Here is a 26445-nt window from a genome sequence, read left to right as displayed (position 1 = left end):
GGCAAATGCACCCATTGATAACACCATAAGGTACGTGTTTGAAAAACAAAAGTGAATACACCAAATGCACCAAAATTAAACATTACCGAAAAAAAGGCAAGTACAAGGTGGGGCATCCACATTTGCAAGAGCTGTAGAAAGATCAATGTGTTAGAATCAATAGAAAACAACAGCTTAATGTCTACAGTTTATGCCTCACTTAAAGCTGAAGTGTGCAATTTCTACTTAATTGTTTAAATTCCTTCTCCTATCCCAATTTAATATACAGAGTCAGATAGTTAAGGCATTTCTTATATTATTTTATATATCTAAATCTATAGGTATAAAAAAAAAATTAATCATTGTTTTTAGCATCTTTAACAGCATATAGTATAAACTTGCAAAGATGCTAAGCAACACTCTAAAAACGGCTGGGTTATTTTTTAACCCAAAATGCTGGGTTGAGTCTGTTGGGTCATTTTGTTGGGTTATTTAATTTCTTTTTAAACACTTTTGGGTAGTTTCAATTTACCAGGTGTTGGGTTAAACCTGCTGAGTTGCGTCGCTGGGTTGTCTCAGGCCAGCGCTGGGTTATTTAACGCGCCTTGAAGATGTTTAAATCGCTCCCCAACTGTCACTTTGGAAGAACAACGGGGCAAAGCCACGGCTTTCAACTGTTTTAAGGTAAGTTTATTTAATGTTTTCAATAATAATTATTTTAAATTGGCAGAATTATAACTTTTTTTTGCAGCAACAATACTGTTAAACGTCTACAGGCCAACATTATTTACGTTAAATGATGAACAGTTTACCTCAAACGGCCAACCTACCTTACGCGACTCGCATAATCGTGTTAAGGTAACGTTATCTGAGACGACAGATTAATAAAGTTTTATTAGGTTTCAGAAAGTGACTGATGGCTGAAATATGCGAATACCTGTGAAAATAGAGGAAAAAGTAGTTTCTGACACTGAAAAGCGAATTTGATATTTAAGTGAGTCAAATGAGTTCAAAAAGTGAATACGACTTTCTGCTCTAATGTAAACGCCTGCAGTTGTCCATATCGACATTTAAATCATACAAATTACGTACAATATACTCGGACCGCAGGTCTAAAAGAACCGACGACCCAGTTCAAGTAAACCGGTTCAGTAATTCTCGAACAAAGTGATTCCCGGAAAAGAATCGACGTCTCAGGGCATTTCAAAGTACGCGCGCGCACAGCGAGTGACGCTGGCCGCGTTAGTGAAGTGATTTGATGCTTTTGTGGTTTATAAAGTCTTTTTACATACAAATTATAATTCAAAATGTGTTTTTTTTCCTGTCAGAAAAGCGCATGGATACATTTGTGAGAGAAAAACTGGTCGAGTGCAGTCTTATTGAGGCGTCTAACGGTAAGTTCTTGTTTATTATACATTTTACATAATTGTTTGTCTGTGATAATCAACTAACGTTAACCCTCACGTAACTTAAACGCACATATATTTTTATTTCGTGCTATAGTTAAAGCTGCACCAGAATGTACCTAATTTATTAATTTTCCAGATCGTGTTTTTGACTTGTCCTTATCACTTTGCTACATCTATAAGTTTTTATATATGGACTGTTTTACCTACGTGACTTGTCATAGAAATGTCTGTGTGCGCACATGCAGTGTGATCTCCCTTATCTGTGCCAGTGACTGTGTGTGTTTGATATAGTCATAGCCAGCATATTAACATAAAACTGTGATTTATAATAACTGGAACATCCCATTGATTAGACAGTTTGAAAGCACACCTTTCAGCCAATCACTATATCATATTCTGCTTCTGTAGACCAACTCATAGGTGAATTTAACTCATAATCATGATGGGTCAATTTCATGATTAACTTCACACAGTTAATTGAACTGAATCACTGTTATTAAAACAATTTGTATTTTTTCTTTTTTTTTCAACTTTATTTTAAAGGTTGGAACAAACATGAAATTCCTTAACTGAGCAGAGTCCACAAAACCCCATCCAGTTGTCGTGGCGATTTAAAAATGACAGCAGATCTCTCAGGCATTGATCATAATCAATGGACAGGTAAGGATATTCTGAACTATTTTCAAAAGGAATTGCAAATTGTATATTTAATTGTATTTTTCCACATGTGGACATATACATTGTGAAATAGTCCAAACTCAATTGAAAAGCATTTGTATTTCAGATGCCTTACACAGAAAGCTGTCAATTTGTGTCAAGGGTGGGACTATACTATGGGGCATGTTTGTATTGGGAGATATTTTGTAGTTTTTACCCCAAATCTCTCACTGTTTGCACTCTGATGCACGTCAGCAAACAACATTGCAGTTCTACTCTTATTTACCTAGTTGCATATTACCCTATATTTTATGCCTCCGGTGAAAAGCATTTGGTTAATGATGAATATTGACCAATAGTACCATGTGGATCTAACTGTTAGCAGGGGATAGTAGCTGCATTTGGGGTAAAATGACATAATTATTTATTGTGTGAGGTGCCAAGAATATAGGGAGATCCGGGTTGCACTGTCTGTTCTTTAACACGCATCTCTCGGAGCGGCAGCTGCCTTTAGTAGTGCCTTAACCTCCATTGTTCAAAGAATTTTGCACAGTTGTCTTTGAGTGACATCACCTCCCAATACAAACACTCTCCATAGTATGGTCCCACCTCTGACAAAAATTGACAGTTTTCAATGTGAGGCATTGGAAATTCAGATGCTAAAGATTCCATTTGAGTTTTGGCAGGTAACATGTGCGACACAGTGAAAAAACAGACATGGTAATTCATAAAACCTCATGTACTTGTTCTTATGTTGCATCTATGCTAACATTAGTCTGTTTCTCTCTTATTCCAAGGTCACCGTAGCCACCCGTATCCAGTACGTATCCAGACCAGATGGAGATCATCATCTAGAAAGGACCTCTACATCCCTGAAAGACAGCGGAGACCAGGACAACTAGAGCCCCAGATACAGATCCCCTGTAAAGACCTTGTCTCAGAGGAGCACCAGGACAAGACTACAGGAAACAGATGATTCTTCTGCACAATCTGACTTTGCTGCAGCCTGGAATTTAACTACTGGTTTCGTCTGGTCAGAGGAGAACTGCCCCCCAACTGAGCCTGGTTTCTCCCAAGGTTTTTTTCTCCATTCTGTCAACGATGGAGTTTTTGTTCCTTGTTTTTCTTTAGTTGGGGACAATTAATATCAAGCGATATCATCCACTTGATTGCACAGAGGGACGATACATCACTGAATCAATGACGAATTGACTTTAACTGAAAACTGAGTGTTTACTTTTGTCCCTTTGCATTATTGCACACTATTTTCCTATTCAATACTGTAAAGCTGCTATGATGCAGTATTTGATCGATATGACAGGCTTATTACTCATAATACATGGAAAATACAGCTACAAACTGACTTTGTTTTTCCATTTGAAATTTGGCAGTCACTAAACTGAAACCGTAATTTTTGTTCAGTGTTTTTGAAACAGTGTTTTTGTTCAAGATTTGCAATTGTGTTTGGATTGTCACAATTTGTCACAATCCAAATGTGGAAAACGCAATTGAAAATATAATTAGCAATTCCTTTTGAAAATTGTCCTTCCATAGACAGGCTCTATAATGGAGTACACTGCTCTGAGGTGTAGATCTTTGCTTCAGAGCTTAAGTGTTTGACAATAGTTCACCCAAAAATGAAAATTGTCACTAATTATTCACCCTGGTCTGAAAGCTCTCGAATATCAACGAAAATATCTTAACTTGTGTTCTGAAGATGAACGAAGGGCTTACGGGTTTGTAACGACATGAAGTTGAGTAATAAATGACAGAATTTTCATTTTTGGGTGAACTATATGTTGAACTACCCTAAGCAGTGCACATCTACCTACGTAGGAGTCTTTATATACTTGATATAAATTTAAGGACATCTTTAAATGATTTTACATTTAAATTTAAAAATGTTAATTGTCAATGTCATTTCACTGTGTATTTAAATAGCTAAAAATCTCAAAATGTAATAGTTAAACAGCTAGACACAGGTCATTCAGAAATAATTTTCTTATTTATTGCAACTGTATTTCTGTGATTTTTATTTATTTATTTTGCATTTGCTGGAAACAAAAAAAGGGAAAATTCCATGTTGTTTGTCATTGGTAAAAAAAATTTGAATGTCAGATGGCATTAAAAATATTTTTTAACAGTCTAAATAACCTGTATTCTTCATTATTTATTAATCCATGATTGCTTTGTTAAGCAAAAGTTAAATTATGAGAATAACCCAGCAAGAATAACCCAGAATCATAAAAATGCAAACCCACAAATGGTAAAAATGACTCTATCTTGGGTTTTCTCAATAACCCAGCATGCTGGGTTAAAATGTGTAACCCAGCATGCTGGGTTACTTTAACCCAGCATGTGTTCTGTCCAATATTTACCCAGTGCTGGGTTGCCAATTGGGTTATTTTTAACCCAGCCATTTTTAGAGTGAATATAACCATTTTAATATATACGGCTTAAAATCCCCACAAATTGTAGACACATCACAATATTATATATTATTATATATACTATACAATAATAATATACAGTACTGCTCAAAAGTTTGGAGACAGGAATTTTTGGAGTGTTTTCAGTTGTAATATATGAAAATATATTTGAACAGTGTAGAAATCTTTACTGTCACTTTCGATCAATTTATTGCACCTTTGCTGAATGAAAGTATTCATTTCTGACACCAAAAAAATCTTACAGACCCCAATCTTTTGAGAGGTAAATATATAAAATCATGTAATATAATTATTATACACAATATAATAATAAGACATCATCATCAGTTAAAACTATGATTTTAAGAAACCCGTAGAAAACTTCCTGACCAAACCTGTTGAAAACTGCCATTCTAATTGATGATAGTAATGGTGCACTTTAGCTTTAAGGACACAAAATAGCTGAAATGACTCATGTAAAATGGTTGATTAACTTCCTCAAGAGATGGTACAGCCTCACAAGGAAACAGAGGTCAGTCCATTATTCTCAGTAATGCACAGGGCAAGACAGTTTCTCTCATCTAACCTCTCTGACTCTCACCTCAAAGTATGACAAAGCTGTGTAGTAATACCTTGATTAGATATTAAGCTCATAGATAAAAAAAAAGTGATATTTACTAACAAATGGCCATGCAATGCCTGTGAGAGACATATTCATTTTCATCAGCAATACAGCTTTCCCTGTAACATGATTATGTAGGAGCACCAAGGGAAAAAATGCACTGTTTGTGCCCCCTCACAACCTGCCATCTGTTATCACACCAATTAGAGGACAGTGTGATGATTGACCACCATTACTCTTTAACATGTGCACAGAATGTACAGAAAGGAGGTGAAAAAAGCTATAAAATGCAAAGAAAAGAAGAAAATGAAAGCAGGGTGGACGGAATGTGAGGGATGTGATGCTCCTGGAATTAAAAAGTTACTTCATGCTCGAGAATGTATTCGATGCAGGAAGGGAATGGGAATAGAAAAAAACGAAAGGAGAAAAAAGACAGAAATAGGATACAAAAGAGAGTAAATATTACATAAGTAAATAGAATTTTCTTGTCCTCCAATAATCTTTGTATTATTTACAACTATGAACCTTTACTACTTCTTTTTCCAGTGTGGTTAAAGGAATCCAAAATTATGGAACACAAAAGTCAATTTTAGTCCATAAAATATAAGTCAATGAGATCCAAAAGCAACATGCACCCATTATTGTATGGACCAAAACATAAAATAAAAACAATTTATATATAATGTTTTGAACTATGCATTCAAGAACATGATGCTGCACTAGCATCCAGAACAAAACATACGCGGTTCTTCAGCATGATTCCCATTTAACAATGAGGGGGAAATCCTCTTTTTCCCTCCCTGCATTGCAGTGGCAGTGTGATAGTGACAGTGAGTGTGTGTATGTGTGTTCGTGAGTGTGTGACAGACAAGGGGGAAATTCTAAATCTGTGGCACCCTCTCTTTCTATCTCGCTCTCTCTCTCTGACAAATATTGTGACAGCATTTTCATTTTTGGGTGAACCATTCCTTAATAAACCGTTAAAGAACCCCTGCTGTCACTAATTTTATCCCTTAAAACTCATCTTTGATCATCAAAATAAAATGTTTAAGGTTTTATTTTTTTCCTATCAAATTGTTTTCTTCATGCTATAATAATAAATGACTATTACTCTACAGCCTTACTTCCTTTATTATACACAGAATCATGAGTATGCTTCACTCAATCACAGCATCTCAGACTTCCTGCCCAACTTTCATTCATTCAGCTGAAGTAGTAATTGCTACACAATGGCAAGTGGAAATACAGGAATAACCAAGTTTTGTTTAAACCAGAAACTGAACCAAAGAAGAAGAGGAAGAGGGAATTATACAGAGTCATCTACAAGTCAATGTATCAAAATGGTAAAGTTTTTATGTATCGCTCTCTACAATGTCGGACATGTAACGGTAGCTTCTGGGCCCTATTTTAACGATCTAAATGCAAAGTGTAAAGCGTCATGGCACGAGCACAACTGGCTCTTAAAGGGAATGGAAGATGAGACTCTGATTGATTTATTGCACGTTACGCCCAGAAAACACCCATTACTCATTAAGAGAATAGGGACAACCTATTTACACGGCGGAATTTGGCAAGCGCAAAGACAGAACACGTCTCCAAGATGAATCAGCGGACTGAAACTAGCAAACACACTTGCGCTGTAGTCATTAAAATCTTGATTTTCACTGCAAGTAGTCTTTAAATATAGCCTAATCTTTATCTATTTCCATGCTGTGCATTACAATACTTTGATGCCTAAATGGAAATAGGTTTGTTTTAATTTATTCAGACAAAAATAATTTTAAGATCAACAATTTCTCAGTTAACTACAGCTGAATCCCTAACAGGGCTGCTCATGCAGTCAAGGTCAAAAGGTCATCGTGGGATGAGAGAGATCAAGATGAAATGGCTATGAGTTGGCTTCTAGCAGGAACCATGCTGCCCAACTACCCACTGAGAAGATGACACAGATGCCCACCTCTTCTGGAACCCCCCACCCCGTAGCAGGCCTCTCATCTCTATATGAGGCCTCACAATGACCTTTTGTTTTGAAGGCAGCATGGTCAGACAGGTGAACTAACCTCCGGCCCCCGCACACAACCTTGAGAGCCACAGCACGCACCATGGCAACCAGTGCATCCACTGAGGACTGAAGCTTCAAATAAGAACATTTCAAACACTCTATCAGAGTAAAAATCGGTGGGCATAGACTATTTTTTTAAATCTAGATTAATCTCACTGTGATCTTGAAATTAATCTAGATCAATTTAGATTAAAATGGCTCATTCGAATTCTGCCGAAAGCATTCAGAATATGTGTGTCACCCAAATAAAATGGACAAACAGTAAGTTTTTCAGAAGGGGTTTATCAAGCTAGGTGGTGCATTAGAAAAGGGGCTCATCTCCTGTTTCCAAAATGCATCACAATGTGCTTGAAAAAGCTGTAAACTAATTCCACATTGCACAAGGTGCAAACAACCTTACGCCTGTTTCACACATACACTTGTACCAGTGGGCCCTGTTTGAAATTGTTTAATTTGTATGTTTGTTTATTTTTATTTATTTGTGCTGTTTACACAATGTTTAAGTTTTTTTCAAGTTTGTAGGTGTCAAGGTACAGAAACCAAATAATTAAATGTAAAATAGCACTTGATAGTCTTCAATGTAAAAATGAAATATACAATCAAACCAAAATTTATTCGGACACCTTCAACATTTCTCACATCATTACAGTTTTGCTATATATATCAAAAATTATATCTGGTGTCTGAATACTTTTTGGATTGAGTGTTAAAACTACAAAGTAATTCAGTCAAGAGCAGTGAGTGATTTTCATTTTCTTGGATTAACATTCCATCCCTAAATTAGGTGCGGTCACTTTAAGAGACGATGAACGCATCCAATATAATACACATCCCATTTTTTTCCTCAACTGTTTACTTTCACTTAAGAAATAACTGACAGTTTTTTCGAGCATAATTTCCAAGTGTTTTGAGATGCCTTTCTCTGCGTGAGCCCTGAACGCCAGAACACCGTGAGTACTGAATTGGGCTCTTTCACATCTTTTTGTTTGTTCAAAACTGCGATTTGTATTTGTTCGTTCAGGTGCAGGAGGGACTTCGAGGAGAACTTCGCAGAAGAGAGCTCAGTTCAGTGTCGCTGTCCGTGATAGAGGCTCCCTCTCTCAAGTAACGAGTTACTCAGTTTAGCTTTTCCGCATCTTGTGTTTGGATGCTTTAATGTTTAAATCGACAAGCAGAAAGGCTTAAAAACATGTGAAAAAGATAAGCAGATGTGCAGCAGTGGCCCGTCAACTGTCCTGAGCATCTTTTTAGGCTGTCCTCAGCCAGTCGGTTATATAAAATATCAAGGTGAAAGTCATCATAGCTCGCCTAGACCCAGCTCCCAACCCAACATTGAGAATAGATTAACAGCGATATTTTTTTTAATCACCCGATAAGAGTCTCACATTAACACAGCACATTAACGCCGATAACGGTCCACCACTAATTATAACACACCAAATCTGATTAATTACAGGAGTGACAACTGCATTGTGCAAACAAATGTACTCATTTGCTAGTAAAAGATTCAAGCAATCTCACATCTTCTCTAGAATTTATGAAAAAACCTCAGTAATATCTCAATTTTCAAAAATTAAAGTCTGCAATCAGATCTGCATAACAACAAACAATTCTTATTTCTTAAAAATGTTTCATTTTGAACTAATTTTAAACGTAATTTATTCCTGTAATGTCAAAGGTGAATTTTAAGCAGTCATTACTCCAGTCTTCAGTGTCACATGATCCTACAGAAATCATTTTAGTATCCTGATTCCCTGCTAAAAAAAAAAAAAAAGAAAAGAAAAGAAAAAGAAAGAAAGAAAGTGTGATGAGTGGGGCGGGGCCGAGAGATGTGGGAACGAGCGAGGCCGGTAGAGTGACTGGGAAATCCGCGACCCCTGCGCCCCACCGCCGGTCTTGAGTCCCACAGAGGAGATGGAAGGATATAAAACTGGAGCGACGATGGTGAAGGACGAGAGAGGACCAGGCCTGGGCCATTATTTTATGTTTTGCTTTTTATTCATGCGCACCAGTCGTCCGTGAGGGGTTTGTGTTTATTTGTGATTTTTAAAGTTTCATTTTGATTGTGCGCCGGTTCCCGCCTCCTTCTTCCCGATGAGTAGGACGTTTTTATTGTTACAGAAAGAAATTCTAATTATTATCAGTACATTTTTTTCAGGACTCTGAAATGATGCCAAGGATCAAGAGAAAGACTCTCACACACCTAGCTCTCCTGTCTTTCTGGCGTTACTGAGAGAGAGAGAGAGAGCAGCATCACCACCTGAGAATGAATCTTTGTTGACTAAAGCCTTGAAAGCAGAGATGTCAAAGGACGTTAGAGTCAACAATAAGTATTGAATGCCACACAACAGCTACACAGTCCTGAAAATCCATTCACTGAAATAGAGTGAACATTAGATTGAGGATTTCTAGGAAATCAGAAATTCAAATGCCACCAGCAGCTAGAGTTCACCATAAAGCATTCATCCAGAGACTTCCCTTTAAACTGGGGTTTGTGTGTGAGAAAGAGAATGAGGCAAATAGAGAGAGAGAGAGAGAGAGCAAGAGAGGTAAAGCATGAGGGAAAAATAAAGATGCTTTAGTGTGAGGGTGTGATGTTTGTTTTATAGAGAATATATGAGGCTCTTGGCTCAAGCACAATTGATGGAGGAAAAACGTATTTGTGACCAACACTGCACTGGTAAATCAGAGCTGCCTAATTGAACTGAGAAGCAGAGCTCCACTGCACTTAACATTGCTTCTTCTCTGGATATGCATAAGCTGTAGGTGAATAGATTCCAACCTGTAGGACAGAAATTATTTTATGGGGGCTTTCAATAATTAAGGAAAGTTTATTCCAAAAGAGCCCACCTTATAGCTATAAGATGCATCCCTTGAATCATTTTAAAAGAGCACTGTTTGTTTGCTTCCCATATAAGCTTTATATGGCTACTTTATGCTTTGTATTGACTCCAAATTGTTATTATTATTATATATTTGTGGCCAAGCAAGAGCATAAATTCTAAAGGTGAATGATTAGTTAAGTGGGTTACATGAAGTTTGCATCCCTTTCAACTGAGACAAGAGTAAAAAGGATAATCATATAACAACACTACGACCCAGGGTTCCTTTCAACTCATGAATTGAAATTTGAATTGAACTGACCAAGTGCAAATAATAGGAAGAATATTGCAAGAAATTAAATTTAACAAAATGTTGTATGATAATATGTTCATGTGTCATTCATTCTGAAATAAATACTTTCAGGAAATAATAGGTACATTTTAAGGCACTTTTTAAGAACCCTACACAGATTTCCATAAAATTCCCATGTAGTTGGTACTAATTTGTTGGCTCTGATTTCAGACTCACCCCGACAGCACCCCCAAAACCAAGTTGAGCATGAAGAAAGAGCCGATGATGATGAGTGGGATGAAGTAGAGCCAGTTCCAGGTGTTCCCTGAGGCATCGTTGGCCTGCAATAAGAAAGAAGTAATGAGAGTAGAAACAGAGAAGAGGCAGAGGTACAGAGAGAATTATAAACATAAGAAGAACCTGGAGGAGATCAGATCTCCCCTCCCCCAACTCCCATTCCTTCGATAACACCTGTAATAATCTCTTCAACACATCACGATAACACATTTATATATATACAGCTATAATCCTGCTTATTGTCTGGATAATTGCTTCTTGGTGAGATCCCATGGTCTTCGCAAGGGTAAAAAAAGAATGTGAATCTGGTCAATCTGGTCATCGCTCTGTAAAGATGCTGACATAATTGTAATTTTTCTTTGATTCACCAGCATTTGTTTTCTTTCATTCACTATCATATACAATACTGGGCCATACACAAAGCATTTATGAGGCATGCAAAGAGAAGATTTCTCCAAGTGCCCATAAACAAATTGCCTGTAATTGTAAGAGGGTTAATGGAGAATGCTGATTCAGCACACACATAAAGACCTCCCCCCCCCCTTACTCTCACACAGCTGTTTCTACGGCAACCGGCTCATTGTGCCTACCTCTGTCCCTTTCTCTCTCTTGCTTTAGCTTTAAAATTGCTTTTTTGACAAGAGCAGTAAAGCAGTAGAAGCCAAATCCCACTGCTGCATCTCCACTCCTCTGAGTATTACATTTATTACAGTGCTGTAGGGAATTTGTCTGACTGATTTTCTCTTAATGATTTTCTCTTAATTACAATTGATTTATTACTGCTAAAGTCTATATCGGTAACTAAGTTCATGCATCTGAATGAAAAATGACAGCACAATAGTTTTCTTTACCCAAACATTTTGTTTTAAAATGAACAGAATCTAAACCAAGTCCAGTGCAGGGTTGCCAGATATTCCCATCCTTGTGGTCTGAAAATAATTGTAATGATTAATCTTTTAAAACTAGATGAATGCCATCTGACATCAGGAAAAAAAGTAGATGGCACTGAAATGACATCTTGCCCGATGTTGTCCAGCAGTGTTGGGAAAGTTACTTTAAAAAAGTAATTAGTTATAGTTACTCACTACTTGTTCCAAAAAGTAACTGAGTTAGTAACTGAATTACTCTATAATAAAAGTAACTCGTTACCAGGGAAAGTAACTATTTGCGTTACTGTAAAAAAAAAAAAAAAAAAAAAGTTGCTACATGTCAGAGAATTTGTACTTGTAATTTTTTTTTTTTTGCAGTTTTCACAAGTCAGTTGAAATGACTAGAACAGACAGGTACATAACTTTCGATATTTATTGCACGTCAACAGACAGCAAGAGTTTTATCCAGCACTTCAAGTATTATCTTTCTATGAAAAGTGTTTTTGGCCACTAGCTTTGTAGATGCGTGTCACACATTACATGTACAAATTACATGCTCGCTATTGCCTTTGACCACAATGAATTTGAAGTAGTGCTTATATCTTCACCGTGAAAATGCCAACTTTTCATCGGATTGCTCCCGACTCGCCATCTCTGCTGCAAATCTCTGTGTAGCTGTTGCGCGTGTGTGTGTGTGTGTGTTTGGCGCCGCTGGCGCAGCCGCGTGTGCCGGCATGTGTGTAAAAACACTGGCTCTGATTGGCTACCATGAAACACATGACTCTGCCTTAGTCAAACATTTACAGATGGAGAATATACCTGTGAAATGTGTCAGTTCACAGAGGAACACACTGCATAACACATTAAAATGTGCAAGTTCCTGTCAGCACATGTATCTGTCACAGCATCTGATGGGTCCACATAAATGTCTTTTCCAGACATTTATGTGGAAATAAAACAAAAATCTACGAGATTGGCTTGAAATAAATTCAGAGACAGCATATGAACACACAGGCTGTAGTCAAATCCCTGTGAGTGTGCTTCTCATCCCACTAAAGACAATTAGAGATTGCGATTCACTAACTATGATTACACTGTCATTAATGAGACACAGCAGAGTCTAAAGGGACAAATCCATTGAGCAAAATGTTACTCTTAGTTGAGAACAACTTATTAATATTTAAGTGGCATTGTTGTTTCTATTAATGTCTATTCCTTAACATTAACATTAATTAGTGAGACAGACACAGACTGACCACATTTATCATTGTTATGCAAATGTTCACAAGGGAAACCCAGTATTTTTAGTAAGAATTTCAAGTGATTGAAAATTTTGCGCAAGTGCATAAGATTTGTATGTGAAGAAAAACCAAAATTATGACTTTATCCAACAATTCATCTCTGTGTCTCTCCGCATCACCGTAGCACCATTTTGGAGAATCTGAGTATGCAAGCAGCGTACGGTGGATGCAGTTTGCTTTTCCGGGGCAGCAACGGAGTGCATCAAGTGCCTTTGTGTGCTCTGGTTATTTGAGTGACGAATGTTTTATAAACAAGGCCTAAGTCGACGCTGGATTTGCACATCGTTTGCTATTAAAACATGGAGCCGTCCCTGTGATAAAAGACCCCATTCATGTCAGTACAACTACATCAGATTTCTGTCTTTTGTTGGAAATCAGCACATAAGTGAATATATGTTAATGGCAACAACACGAAACATCAGTATTATAGCTCTGCTCACTATAAGCCTCCAGGAGCTCGGCTTTTTTCCGGAAAGAATCGGAAAGCTGTATTTTTCTTTTATAAATATGATAAAACTAAAGACTTTTTGGATATATGAAGGATGCATTACTACTCTATAGGTACTCAAGATTAACATGAAACTGTGTATGTTATGTACCCTTTAAGAACAATTTTGCCTGTATTATTGGTGTCCCTTTCAAAACTTGCTCTTGAGAGAAATGTTATGTTTATTGTCCCCCCCCCGAACATTTAGATGAAATTTTCGCCCCTGGTGGGGTGTACTTAATTTCTGCATATTGTTCAAAATCAGTCAATTGTGAGTTTCAAATACCTTTTAAGATGCTCTTTTAGAAGGCAGCTGACTATGTAGACAGTAGGAAGTGAGGCAGAACAATAGGTTTTGGAACAGACCTGCTTATATGTCTACAGAGAATTGGAGAGCACAGAGGATGAGGGAGAATGGATACTAGCTCCTTATTTTCCACTGGCGTAAACTTCTAGTGTCCAGGATAATCTGATTATCTCTATGAGAGCCAAGGTCTGGATGGTAAGATCTAGGAACATGTATCTGTCATTAAAACTCTCATCAAGGACCCCAGAGGACTGAAAGGCCAGTGTGCTGATGAATATTTAAGGAGGACGTCATCTTACAGGAGGAGAGAGACTGAGAAACAGTGTGCACATTGCTCGAGGGAGCAGTCATCCAGCGGTCATTATGCTCATAATTGCAGCAGACGGTAAAACAATCTACATTCTGTCTGATGCCAAAACTACAAAACAAAATGACTAAAATTACCATAACTCCAACATTTTGGCTGATTAATAAATGCAATCTACAAAAGAAATCCACAAAGCACTAAAAAAACTAAATAAACTTCATTCCCAACCTCACAACAGATACCAGGAGATTAAGTGCAGTACAAATGAAGGGGTTTATTTTATAGGTCAATGATCTTCCAGTAAACCACAAGACCAGACAAGTCTTGACGAACTCCTTTGGATCCAAATGTGATCCATCTTTGCTTCCTGCAGACTGATCAATGGGGCTATGATACTAACAATGGCTGAGAATGCCAGGGAACATGGTGAATTTGTACCACACAGATCACCCTGTCAGCTGAGTGACTGTACAGTGTCACATGGCCACCTGGTAGATACTGTTTAGAGTGGTTCAGAGATACTCATACAACACAATCGGACATAAATAATACAATGTCACACAAAGTCAAAGAGTGTTGGGTTAAACCAGAACAACATTACTGTGCTTGAATTCAAACTTGAAACCAGATTCACAAACATATGAAAAAAAAAGTAAAAAGTTGTTAGATAAAATATTAGTCTGTAATAAAGTGCAATAAAGGCATGAAAAATGCAATTAAAATAAAACAAAATGAATTTAATTACAAAACGTATAATGATTCATATTAGCCCGCTCATTAAGCTGTCTTGTATAATACATTTAACCATATATTAATCCATTTATTAAACTGTTTTTAAATACGAAGAAGCTCATATATTTTCCATCTTTTATTTGTTTATTTTACAGTCAGAAACTAAGCAGCAAATTTTATTCTTAAAAATATTTCATGAATCTGGTCCCTAGTCTAAAACAGTAGGGTGTGAAATTAACATAAGTGGTTATGAAATAATCAGAGAGCTCTGAAAAATGTATTGCACATTCGCCAAAAATAACTTGACGTCCGAGTAGAATATTTAAGAGACATTTACAACATTTCTCTGGCTACTCTTGCAAATGAGCTGTGCGCTGATTAGAGCCTATCAGACCTCTATTAGAACTGAGAATATAAAGAACCAAGGGGAAGCATATCGATCTCTGGAGAGAAGCCAGTGATTTGATACAATATTCTGCTTTTCAGCCTCTGTATTTAGGAGACCTAATTAGAGAGGAGACGACTAATGTTAGCATGTACAATTGCTCTTTAAGAATGAATGAGAACTTGCTGTCCATGAAAAGAACTAGCACAGTAGTAGCATATTTATGCAATACCTGCTTACCAAGCAATAACTGTTTAATGATTTGATGTTACACAAATATAAATTGATGTGATTTTGGCATTAGGAGCAAATCAAAGGTATATTCTCTTTCATTTTCTTTCTGTATATCTCTCTCTCTCTCTCTCTCTGCTCACTGAGGTTAAAGAGCTGTCAGGGAATGTCCCTGGTGAAGATGTGAACAGGGAGATGAGATATATGGTGAGTATGCCATCAGAGCACTCCTTAGAGACTCACATCCACCTCATCTAGTCATCAATTCATCCGACAAGCACAGTCAGGCTTCTGCACAGTCAGACTGGAATACTATGCTTTCTCTCTATTTACAGCAGAGCAGCATATATTTGTGCTCGCGCCTCACTAATTTTAGGCTTGTATCAGTTCACTCTTTTCCGACTGCATCCTTTTCGGAAACATGGCAAGAACAATTCAACAGTTTTTGAATGGATAAAACGGTTCAGACAAAAATGATAATTGTCATCATTTACTCACCTTCATATTGTTCCCGAACCTGTTTGACAGTCTTTCCTCTTTTTAATGCTAAAGAAAATAAAGGAACTGTCTGAAATATCCCTTTAAATTTCAGTCTGTTCTTCAAACAATGCCAATGTATGCTTTTTGTCATACTTCAAGCTTGAAATTCCACTTCCAATATGTGCAACCCCCCCCCAAAAAAAAAAATATATATAGCACATTCCCTCTTACCTTACTAAACCATCACAAGGCAACACATAGCCCCAGTAGACCAGCCTCCTCCATTAGCTTAGTGCAGTATCATGTTGCAGCAGCCCTTAGCTGACCACAGGACCATTAGCCTTTATCCGTCTATCTCATCCCTGTCACTCCAAATGCTGCTTACCACTTCAAAGACCAGATGTCTGCTTTATCATTCAATTAAACAGATATATATACTGTCCATACCATCTGAGGACACAGCTAAATGCACACTGAGCATACAAAGCAGCTTTTGGAAAAGTACTTTTTAAAAGGATGAATAAATATATATATTAGATTAGAAACATTAGATTTTAGAGTCTCGTGCCACTATCCAGAGGTCTAATAAATTATCACACATACAGATTCCTGTCAGAGTGTGTAGTTTTCCTTAATCATGAGTTTCCAGAACCATCAGCAAGACAGCAAGAGGCTATTGAAACAGGATTTTAAAATAATGGCATGAAAATGAGACGCGCCGCCACAGCTGCTTCTTCTCTTTCTCAACATCTCAATCAAATATGTGCTACATTAGCCTTTCAAACACATTGATCTCCTATTGATATTACCTTTCTGTCAGACACACACACACTTCTCTCTCTTCATGATGGATAGCAGTCCACTCACATATTCTATATATCCTCCAGATCCACAGGGCTAAATTCAACACTAATAGCTTCATATGGCACTGTGATTAATCATGATATTTTTGGTCTTTGGAGAGAAAGGGAAGATACTGGGTAATTAAAAAGCCAGACATAGAGATTATTCATGCTGGTGTAAGGAAGATGAACCAGAGCCCCCTATAGATCACTGAAATGAAGTAAGCATAATTCACTGCTTAACTGACAGCACCAACTCTAAACACTGTTTACAAAAGAAACAACACCACAGATGGAGCCATCCTTTGATTAAACACTGAAATATGATATACTTACACTAATAAAACAAATGCTATAATGTTACACTTGCTAATATTGTTATGAGATACAGTACACTGCCATTCAAAAGTTTGGGATTGGTAAGATTTTTGAAAGAATTATCTTTTACTCACCAAAACTACATTTATTTTATATCAAAAATACAGTAAAAACTGTAATATTGTAACAATTAAAAATAAACATTTCTATTTTAACATTTTAATTGTACATTTTTTTCCATGTGATTGCAAAGCTGAATTTTTAGCATCACAAGATCCTTCAGAAATGTATCTAATTTGCCGGTTTGGTGCTGATGGAACATTTATGATTGTAGAAAACTATGATTTTTTTTTTCTACTATTTTTGCGGAAACTGTGATACTTTTAAATCCAGATTCTTCGATGAACAGAAATTTCTAAAGACCAGCATTTATTTGTAACACCATGAGTCTTTACGTACTGACCCCAATCTTAAGAACGACTGTGTAAATCTGCTTTTTATTTGTTTTATCTAGAGATAAAAACAAAAAGGTTCAACTTTCTACAACTTACTCAGACAGGTCAAAAGTTTGTTTCGAAACATTTGTCACATCCAGCTCTCCAAAGTGTCGTTTTATACAAGAATAAAGGTGACAGTTACATCCTTGACTCACTGGAAGCATTTAAAAGCAGATTTTAACTGACAAAAAACAAACAAACAAAAAAACATTTTCACCACACATTTTCATCTATATAACCTTTTCTCAGATCTGCTGTGCAATTATTTGAATGAGCAACCACTTTATTGTGGTATAATCAATTTCAGATTGATTATCCATCGCTAATCATCTCTTCAAAAAGCATACTAGTCATAAATGTAGTTTGGGGTGTTATGACCAAAATCTTATTTCACGCTATGAGACATTTTATTTCACAGTAACGATATGTACCTCAATATAGCTATGTTTATTTCATATTTGTTGTTAAAATTAAGAAAAAGAACCAAATTACAAGCACTGCAGAACAAACTGATATGAAATAAACTTTACATTTATTCAGCTGCAGTAGGCTAGATTTATTTAACATGTACTGTAGTGATAAATATTACAGAAATTGAATAAAGTATATAAATAAAAAACTGCATAGTCTTCAATGTATCAATCAAACATGATTAACATTAATAATGACAGACAGCAACAGATAAATAAGGCTGCCGTCCCTTTAAGACCATCTGCATAGATCCAATATACTGAAACACATCTGGTTATCACCCAAACGAATTTTCAGAAGCTATTACTCTGGTCTTCAGTGTCACAAGATCCTTCAGTTGCTGCTCAAGTAGCTGTGCTGCTTAACATTTTTGTGGAAACTGTGATATGCTTTTCTTAAGATTCTTTTTTTTTCTGAAGAACATTATAAATGTCTTTACTGACACCTTTGGTCAAAAGCATTCATTTTAAACAATCTTACTGACCCCAAAGCTTTGAACAATAGTTTATGTAAAAGATACACCGACAACTTTTAGGTTTTAACAAAAAATAAAAAGTCCAATTTTAAACAACTGTAAAACGGACAATCAATATTCTCTTTTGTAGTGAAGTCCACAAAATAACGAGAGTCATTTTTGTTTTTAATTTGTTTAACAGTAAATAGGCAATAAGCTATTAGTATTGCACTCACATTGTAAAGGATGTCGACCCATCCTTCCATAGTGATGCACTGGAAGACGGTGAGCACAGCAAACAGGATGTTGTCAAAGTTTGTTATGCCGAAGTTTGGACCGGTCCAGTATAGCCTACAAACTGTGTCGCCTTCACACATCCGGGCTGGAAGTTCCGTCCCACATGGAAAGTCAGCTGCCTGTTCCCCTTATAGAACAAAATTACTGTCAGCCGTAAATTATCACAGTGATCTTTACAGTGTATAAGTGCTTATAAACACAATAAACTGAAATTTAGCAATTTAGCCCCATTAGCATGTTAAATCTCACATACCAGTATCGTTTCTGAAGCAGGTGCGGTGAAACTTGCCCATGTAGAAGTCTAGACCAATGATGGCAAACATGAGGATAGCAAAAAAGAGCAGAAGGCCAATCTGAAGCAAAGGAACCATTGCTTTCATGATGGACTTCAGAACCACCTGGAGACCTTATCACATACAGAGAAGATACAGTATGTACTGCTATTAGTTATAAATAGTAATAACAGTCATTCAATTAGACAGCTAAATGCAAATACTAGTAAGCTGGGAAACTATTTTTCAAAAACAATTTCTAAACGTATCCTCTTATTTGTTTGTTTGTAAAAAAAAAAAAAATCATATAACTTACTTGGAATTCCAGACACGAGTTTGAGTGGCCGCAAGACTCTTACTGCCCTGAGTGTCCGCAAATCAAAGTCTGGCCCCACCACGGTTAGAATCCTGTTGAGAAAACACACAAATGATACAGTTTATGAGAATTCAGAGCTTCTGCAATGGGTTTTCAAGTTTTGATACCAAGGACTTTCAAATATGATGATTCCCTTGTGAGGAAACCCTTTTTTGCAATATAAAGGCAGCCATACATTTTAACACGTTTTTCTTTTTTTTTTTTGAAGAGCTACTTTTACTGTGTGACACTGTTGAGACAATGCTTTGTTTCCACAACAAGTATCAAATGCAAAGAAAATCATTAAATATCATCTATAAAATATTTAATTTATTAATATTCACATTTAAAGTTTTCAAATTACATTCAAAATTATTGTAAATCATTTTGACTATAAATATTATATATTCAAGGCATCTTTATTTGTTACATGTACACTACTGATTAATAATATATTTTAATTAAATGAATTAAATAATTTATCCAACAGGGGTGCATTATACTGACCAAAAGTGACAGTAAAGACATAAAAATGTTACAAAAGATTTCTTTTCAAATAAACAGTGCTCTTTCAATATATATAATCCTTAATAAAAAAAAAACTAAATATGTTTCACTGTTTTCAACATCACAGTAAGAAATGCTACAATGATTTCTGGATGATTATGTGAAATGAAGACTGAAGTAATGGCTGCTGAAAAGTCAACTTTGCCAAATCTAATAAATAAATATGATTAAATCTTAAAATATATTAAAATAGAAAACATTTTATTTCAAATTGTAATAATAATGTACAATATTACTGTTTTTTTAACTGTTGTATTTTTTTTACTGTAGTGCATTTTTTATGTGTAATAAATATCTTTAAAGCTCTCTTATAAAAAAAATAAATATATAAAAAAATATATATATAAAAATGATAGCTAACCATTTACTATAAAACATTTGCCATAATCAAGAGAACTAGACTTCATCAGATGTCTCACAGTCATGCATGGCCATCTTCAGAACAGCTCGCAGCTGAATTGTGGAAAAAATCTTCCCCAATCTCTTGTGCGCAGCCACACAATCATAGTACTCCTGTCTGATTCTCTCATACACACAACGTTTATGACTAGTGAGAACTCGGACCATTCTACTTTTTCTCAGGCTTTCACATGGTGGACACTCTGCATTAATATATTAATAGTGTTCACTTTATCCTCAGTTCTCTTTCATTCTCTTTTGTCCCACAGAAGGGTGCTCTGTTGTGGTTTTTACTAAAACACCATACAGAAGAGCCTGGCCTCACTTTATATGCAAATTATTGCCCAAAGCACAGCTTGGATTCGCAGCTGGTATGGGGACACAGCAACAGTTAACTAAATATGTCTGGATGATGCTGAAGTCAGTGGCTTCAGATTTAAAGAAAGAGAACTCTGCTTAGAGTATATAACCTCATTTGCACTGTTAAGGTTGTTCTACATTTGTTGTCTCCTCAGGGCAAGGAAATATGAAAAGACAATTCAAGTTTATTGGAAAAATTCACTCAAAAATAAAAATTATTTCATCATCCTCATGTGAGCTCCACTACTGTTCAAAGTTTGGTGTTGGTAATATTTTTTTTTTATGGTTTATAAGTCCCTTATGGTCACCAAAGTGGCGTGTATTTGATTAAAAAAATGGTCAAATTCAGTCTTCAGTGTCGCACAACCTTTTATAAATCATTCTAAAATGCTGTTTTGATGCTCAAGAAATATCTCTTATTATTATTACCATTGTTAAAATGGCTGTGCTACATTTTTTTGCAGAAACTGTGATACTTTTTTCAGGATCCTTTTGTGAAAAGAAAGTTTGTAAATTTTATTTGCAACAATATAAATGATTTTTACTGTCCATCAGTGCATCCGTCTCAAAGAGAATGTAAAATCCTCCTGACACCAAACTTTTGAATGGCTTGTCTGAGGAACACTTTGCTGAAAAATTAGATGAAATCTGTTTCTCTATATTCAAACTTGGTAGCGTCATAACCCTTGTGAAAAGTGCAAAAAAATCAATAGCATTTGCCATCTGAATGTATGTAAATGTAAATGACTGAATGAAATGAATGACATTTGAAAGTAATTTTAGTGAACAACAACTTTACTTTTATATATTAAAGGGGGGGTGAAATGCTATTTCATGCATACTGAGTTTTTTACACTGTTAAAGAGTTGGATTCCCATGCTAAACATGGACAAAGTTTCAAAAATTAAGTTGTACTTTTGAAGGAGTATTTTTGTTCCAAAAAAACCTCTTCCGGTTTGTCACAAGTTTCGGAAAGTTTTTTTCGAGTATGGCTCTGTGTGACGTTAGATGGAGCGGAATTTCCTTATATGGGTCCTAAGTGCGCGCTCTTCTGCCGGAAGAGCGCGCGCTCCCGTAGAGCAGAGCACTGAGAGGCTGAGCACAGCCTGATCAGAGCGAGAGCGTCGCGAAAAGTCACAAAAGAAGTGTGTTTTTGGTTGCCAGGGCAAGACAACCCTGCACAGATTACCAAAAGAGAAACAGCATTAAGGGACCAGTGGATGGAGTTTATTTTTACAGAGCATCAACGGAGTTGTGCAAGTGTTTTTGTTTGTTCCCTGCATTTCGGATTGCACATCGTTTATTTCTTAAGGATAATGCAGTCCCAACGGAAAAGGGTCACGATTGTGTGTTGGAACCACATGCGGTGAGTAAAACTGCTTCAAATATCGCTGTGTTGTTAACTTAGCTATCAGCGCTTAAGCACATCAAGTAAACAACATGCGATGTTGTCATCAAACTGAACTTTCCACATGTAACGTACAGCTTAAAAAAAAAAAAAAAAAAAAAAGACGACAAAGTGGAACTTAGTCATTTTCCAAAACCGCTAAGCAAATATATATAGTTTCAGTACATACCACATAGCATACCGCCTTTGCTGATGCTGCTCTTGTTAAATTTCAGCCTCTGGATCTGTGTCACAGCTTTCAAACACTCTCAACTCAAAAGCCTACTGGCGCTCGTGATTCTTTAGCTCCGCCCACACGTCACGCCTCTAGGCGCTCGTGTTTTTCTGGGAAAAATCGGTACAGACTATCTTTCTCTTATAAATATAATAAAAATAAAGACTTTTTGGAGTTATGAAGGATGCAGTACTACTCTGTAGGTACTCAAGATTAACAGGATATTGAGTGAAAACGAGCATTTCACCCCTCCTTTAAATGTATGTATATTTCAGCTTCTGAAGATTTTGAATATGCTGCACAAACTTCATAGACAACTTTTATGGTGCTTTTTTGTTCTTGTCAAAAATTGACAGTCCCAGGTCAGTGGTCACTGTATCCTTTCATTGTATAAATCAAGCAACTGATAAACTCTCTACGTAAACTAGAGTGGAGTACGTAATACTAACCAACAAAATGACTAGAGTTTACTCCCACATTCGTGAGACTGAGAGATACATCAGATCATCAAACATCAAAAGATGCATCTCTGCTATTACATCTCCAGTTTTAAGTGTCTTCTGTCTTGTTCCTCAGCCATGAAGTCAGATTCAACACAGCAATGAAAAATGCTGGCTTTTTATATACAGCACAGTATGAATTCTCCTCAGTGTTCTCACTAAATGAACCTGGGAGGATGGCTCAACCTGTGACAACACTGAGACATGAGAATGCTCTAGACATCCACCAGGGAAATCCAATGCTCAGGCAAACACAGTCCTTTGTAAAATGATACTCTGCATGATTTCCTTCAACAGCTCTGGGAGATTAGAACCTGCTCAACTGCTTGAATAAAAGACTCTGTACTACCATCATACAGAGGTCACATGCAAGCAGAAGCTAATTTCATATTGTTCATTAAGTTTGTAAAGCCATCATTTAATCAAATCTGAATAATAGTTACAAATTGGAATATATAATTAGAAACATTAAAAAAGATTAATATACTATATTATTGTAAATCCTGAATATACAGGTGTAAATTTGAAAGTAGATGTACAACTATATACTTCATAATCATACATCCACAAAATACCTGCACTGTATAAACACTGAATATAAAAATGCAAATCCTGAACATATACCTTTAAATCAGAATCTATACTATAATTATAAACGGCAGTTAGCAATGAGTCTGATCTGAATATGGTTGAAAATCCAAATATATAGTTGTAAAACTTAATACATAAATGTAAATCAGACCAAAAAATTATTAATCCTGCAAATATATTTGTCAGTTTGAAAACATAAACGTAAATCACTACATTATTGCAAATTCTGAATATGTATACATGCAGTTATAAATCTAAAATATATAAATGCAAATCCAGAAAATATAATTATAAACTAGAATATAATTATAACTATTTATAAATTCTCAATGGCATTTAAAAAATAGGTTGGATCTGAATATTGCTGTAAATGTAAATATATAGTTGTAAAAAAAAATATGCTCAGTCATATCTTCCATTTTTCAATAAAACAGTAGGTACTGTATGTTTTGTTCCATTCTGATATATTGTGTTTTTTAAATTAGACATTTTCTCAAAATTTTCCTCCCATTACATCTAAAATACATGGCTTTATAAAACTCTATAAAATGATTATTTAAATGATTGCAACAATTAAATAATTATTTAAATGATTTCAACAATTATTTAAATGATTTAAACAATTATTTAATGAATAAACAATTCATTTGTGACCCACATCTCTTGTGTTACTCCTTAAAATATGAGCATACAAAATATTGACTGTGTTATCTGCTCCATGTCTCTGTATATTAAGTCACTCTGAGAGAAGAATTGCTTGACGTTGCACCATTTGTGCAAGAAATCTCTAGAAATATCACTCGGGTCTTGTTGCTGCAATCATGAGCGAGGCCAGATCATTATAAGAGCTGTATCCAAAACACATTAAAGTTTTATACACTGCCATTATAGGCACTGTTCAGTCTTCAGAAGATCTGAGAGGCTATTTCACTAATTATAGGCCGAAGGATGTCACCTAGATGACACTAAGCACTATTTTAAAGTTATCTCCATGGTCAGTGTACAGACAGAGACAAACAGAATGTGTATAAATGTGTATAATTCTGAACATTTCAAACACAGCGTCATTTCCATCTAATCACAATTGAATGTGTATTATACATTTAATAGCATCCTGAGATGGAAATGACAGTTTAACATTTTTGCAATAAAATCATGCTATTTTCACCTTTTTCGTTTTTTTTTTTTTCAAGCTCTGATAAAATGGCTTTGATAATATAAAATATATGCATAAAAAGCCTTTGAAAATAAGCAAAAATTTTATAAAAAAAAAAATTATGAAAGCAGGTTTAAAAATAAAATAATTATGTAAATTAAATTCCCCAAAATTGAATGAACAATTTGACTGACTGACTGACTGACTGACAGAAAAATAGACGGATGCATTTTAAATCTACATAATCATCCTGAAATGTTTGCCATTTAAGTGATCGATACACAGCGATCACATTCAAAAACATATATTAAGTTACAAACACCTTAAGTTAGCAACAAGCTGCCATAAAACACACAAACCCTTGCTGGGAGATTACTACTTAATGAAACTGAAGAGATCAGCTCATGGCCCAGTGCAGGAAGACTCAACTGTAAAAAAAAAACAAGCAATGAAGGCAAGATTCTCCCAACAGCCTTTATACCAACAGGAGAACTGGAAGATAACTAAGGCCAGCAGCTTGGCTTTTTTTGTCTTCGCTGACTGTGCCGGCATCACTCCAGGCAGCATCTCCAGCTTCTATAATAGGCAAAATGTATACACAAATTAGCTAAGATGAGGGGTCAAAGTCAACCTGTCTTTAGCACAGCTGAGATGCCATGCATTATTCCAGACTGATCTTTGACCGGAAGGTTATTACTCCAGCCAACAGAAGCCGGGATGCAGTTTTTCTTTGTTTGCTTGGACCAAACAACACAACATCAGAGAAAACGCCATGATTAGAGGCAGAAGAGCAGAAGGTCTAAAACACCTGAAGAAAGCTCTAGGGTGACATCAAAGACATCCATCTGAACTTCCTGGATGCAGTCGAATTTATGAGTGGCATTTTTGAGAACAGTACAGAACACATATCATCGAGCTGTTGTGCAAAGTCCGTTGCTGGGATGTTTCATTGCTTTCTCACACAAATAATGAAGTAATTTAAGGGAGACTGGGCGCAGAAAAACAATAGAAACCCTTATGAAGATGGAAATTTACCATAAAATTATTGAAATAATAGAAGAAGACATTTTAAATTTGTTGACTACAGTCGCTGATCTGAGCACCATTTGTTCATGCCACTGAATGTCTCTCTGTTCTACAATGTGAAATCTCTCTGGTATCCTCTCATTTTCAGTGGTCAGAGATGCATACAGACCTCTCAATATCACAAGAATAATAAAAACATATGGCACATCTGTAAATGGATTCCATAACCCCTCGGTAATGGCCCTCCAGAACCCGCTGTGAACACGAGCTATCAATTCCCTTGAAGCAGATTAGATTAGATCTCATTACGTGCTGCTGACTGAATCTATAGAGGAATTCTTTTGCATCCTTAAAGGGACAGTTCACACAAAAATGAAAATTCTGTCATTTACAAAAAGACATACAATAAACAATTTCAAGCTTGCATTTAAAGGTCTTCAAGACCCATCAAAATAGCTCCGTGTAAAGGAGTGATGAAAATCATGCATCTCTGCTATATGTTTCAAATGTAGGGAAATAATTCACTATAAAATATTATGATATTATGATATATTGATTAATAATTACAATAAAATGACAATGAATTACATTTAATGAAATAATAAGCAAGGTTAAATACACCCTCGTTTTGTATTTAATATAAGAATAGTATTCCAATAGATTTTGTTTTTTTAGTTTTGCACTTGTTTATTGAATTACCAATTAACCAACATTAAGTATTTCTGTGCAATGTTACATTTATTCACCCTGTGCTCCTGATAAAAATAAAACTAATAATAATCATTTGAGGGACAGCAGAGGATAAAATTCTGTCATATTGCTATAAAGCCATAAAGACTAGTTTTATGGCCATTCTAGGCTATTGATTTAATAACAGTTGTAAATGTTTATAGAAAGAAAACAAATAATAAGGCTAAGATAGGATTAATGCACTATATAATAAGACAAATTCACTTCATAAAATGTATTGGTGGCACAGAGCTAAATGATCATTCTCAGTTCAGGCATATACACAGAAATGCTAGCTGTGTATTTAGCATTTTAACAGTT

General features: G+C 35.8%; 1 protein-coding gene and 1 long non-coding RNA gene across 2 annotated transcripts in view; one reads left to right on the top strand and one right to left on the bottom strand.

Moving 5' to 3' along the window:
* LOC128008966 (voltage-dependent N-type calcium channel subunit alpha-1B-like) overlaps window positions 1-26445 on the bottom strand; it is a 92961-nt gene that overhangs the window by 49380 nt on the left and 17136 nt on the right. Inside the window, exons 4-7 of the mRNA XM_052592918.1 lie at window positions 19136-19227; window positions 18801-18953; window positions 18487-18674; window positions 10510-10613 (exon numbers count right to left, since the gene is read on the bottom strand). Of these exons, the coding sequence (XP_052448878.1) occupies window positions 10510-10613; window positions 18487-18674; window positions 18801-18953; window positions 19136-19227 (537 nt within the window). The remainder of the gene's footprint in view (window positions 1-10509; window positions 10614-18486; window positions 18675-18800; window positions 18954-19135; window positions 19228-26445) is intronic.
* Window positions 559-4198, top strand: LOC128008982 (uncharacterized). Its single transcript, XR_008180709.1, has 3 exons — window positions 559-1373; window positions 1932-2048; window positions 2843-4198. It is a non-coding gene; the product is annotated as an uncharacterized LOC128008982 (long non-coding RNA).

Source organism: Carassius gibelio, chromosome A5, assembly GCF_023724105.1.
Source record: "Carassius gibelio isolate Cgi1373 ecotype wild population from Czech Republic chromosome A5, carGib1.2-hapl.c, whole genome shotgun sequence".
Taxonomy (NCBI): domain Eukaryota; kingdom Metazoa; phylum Chordata; class Actinopteri; order Cypriniformes; family Cyprinidae; genus Carassius; species Carassius gibelio.
The sequence above is the reverse complement of the archived record's forward strand: the minus strand, read 5'-3'. Positions and strand labels throughout refer to the sequence as shown.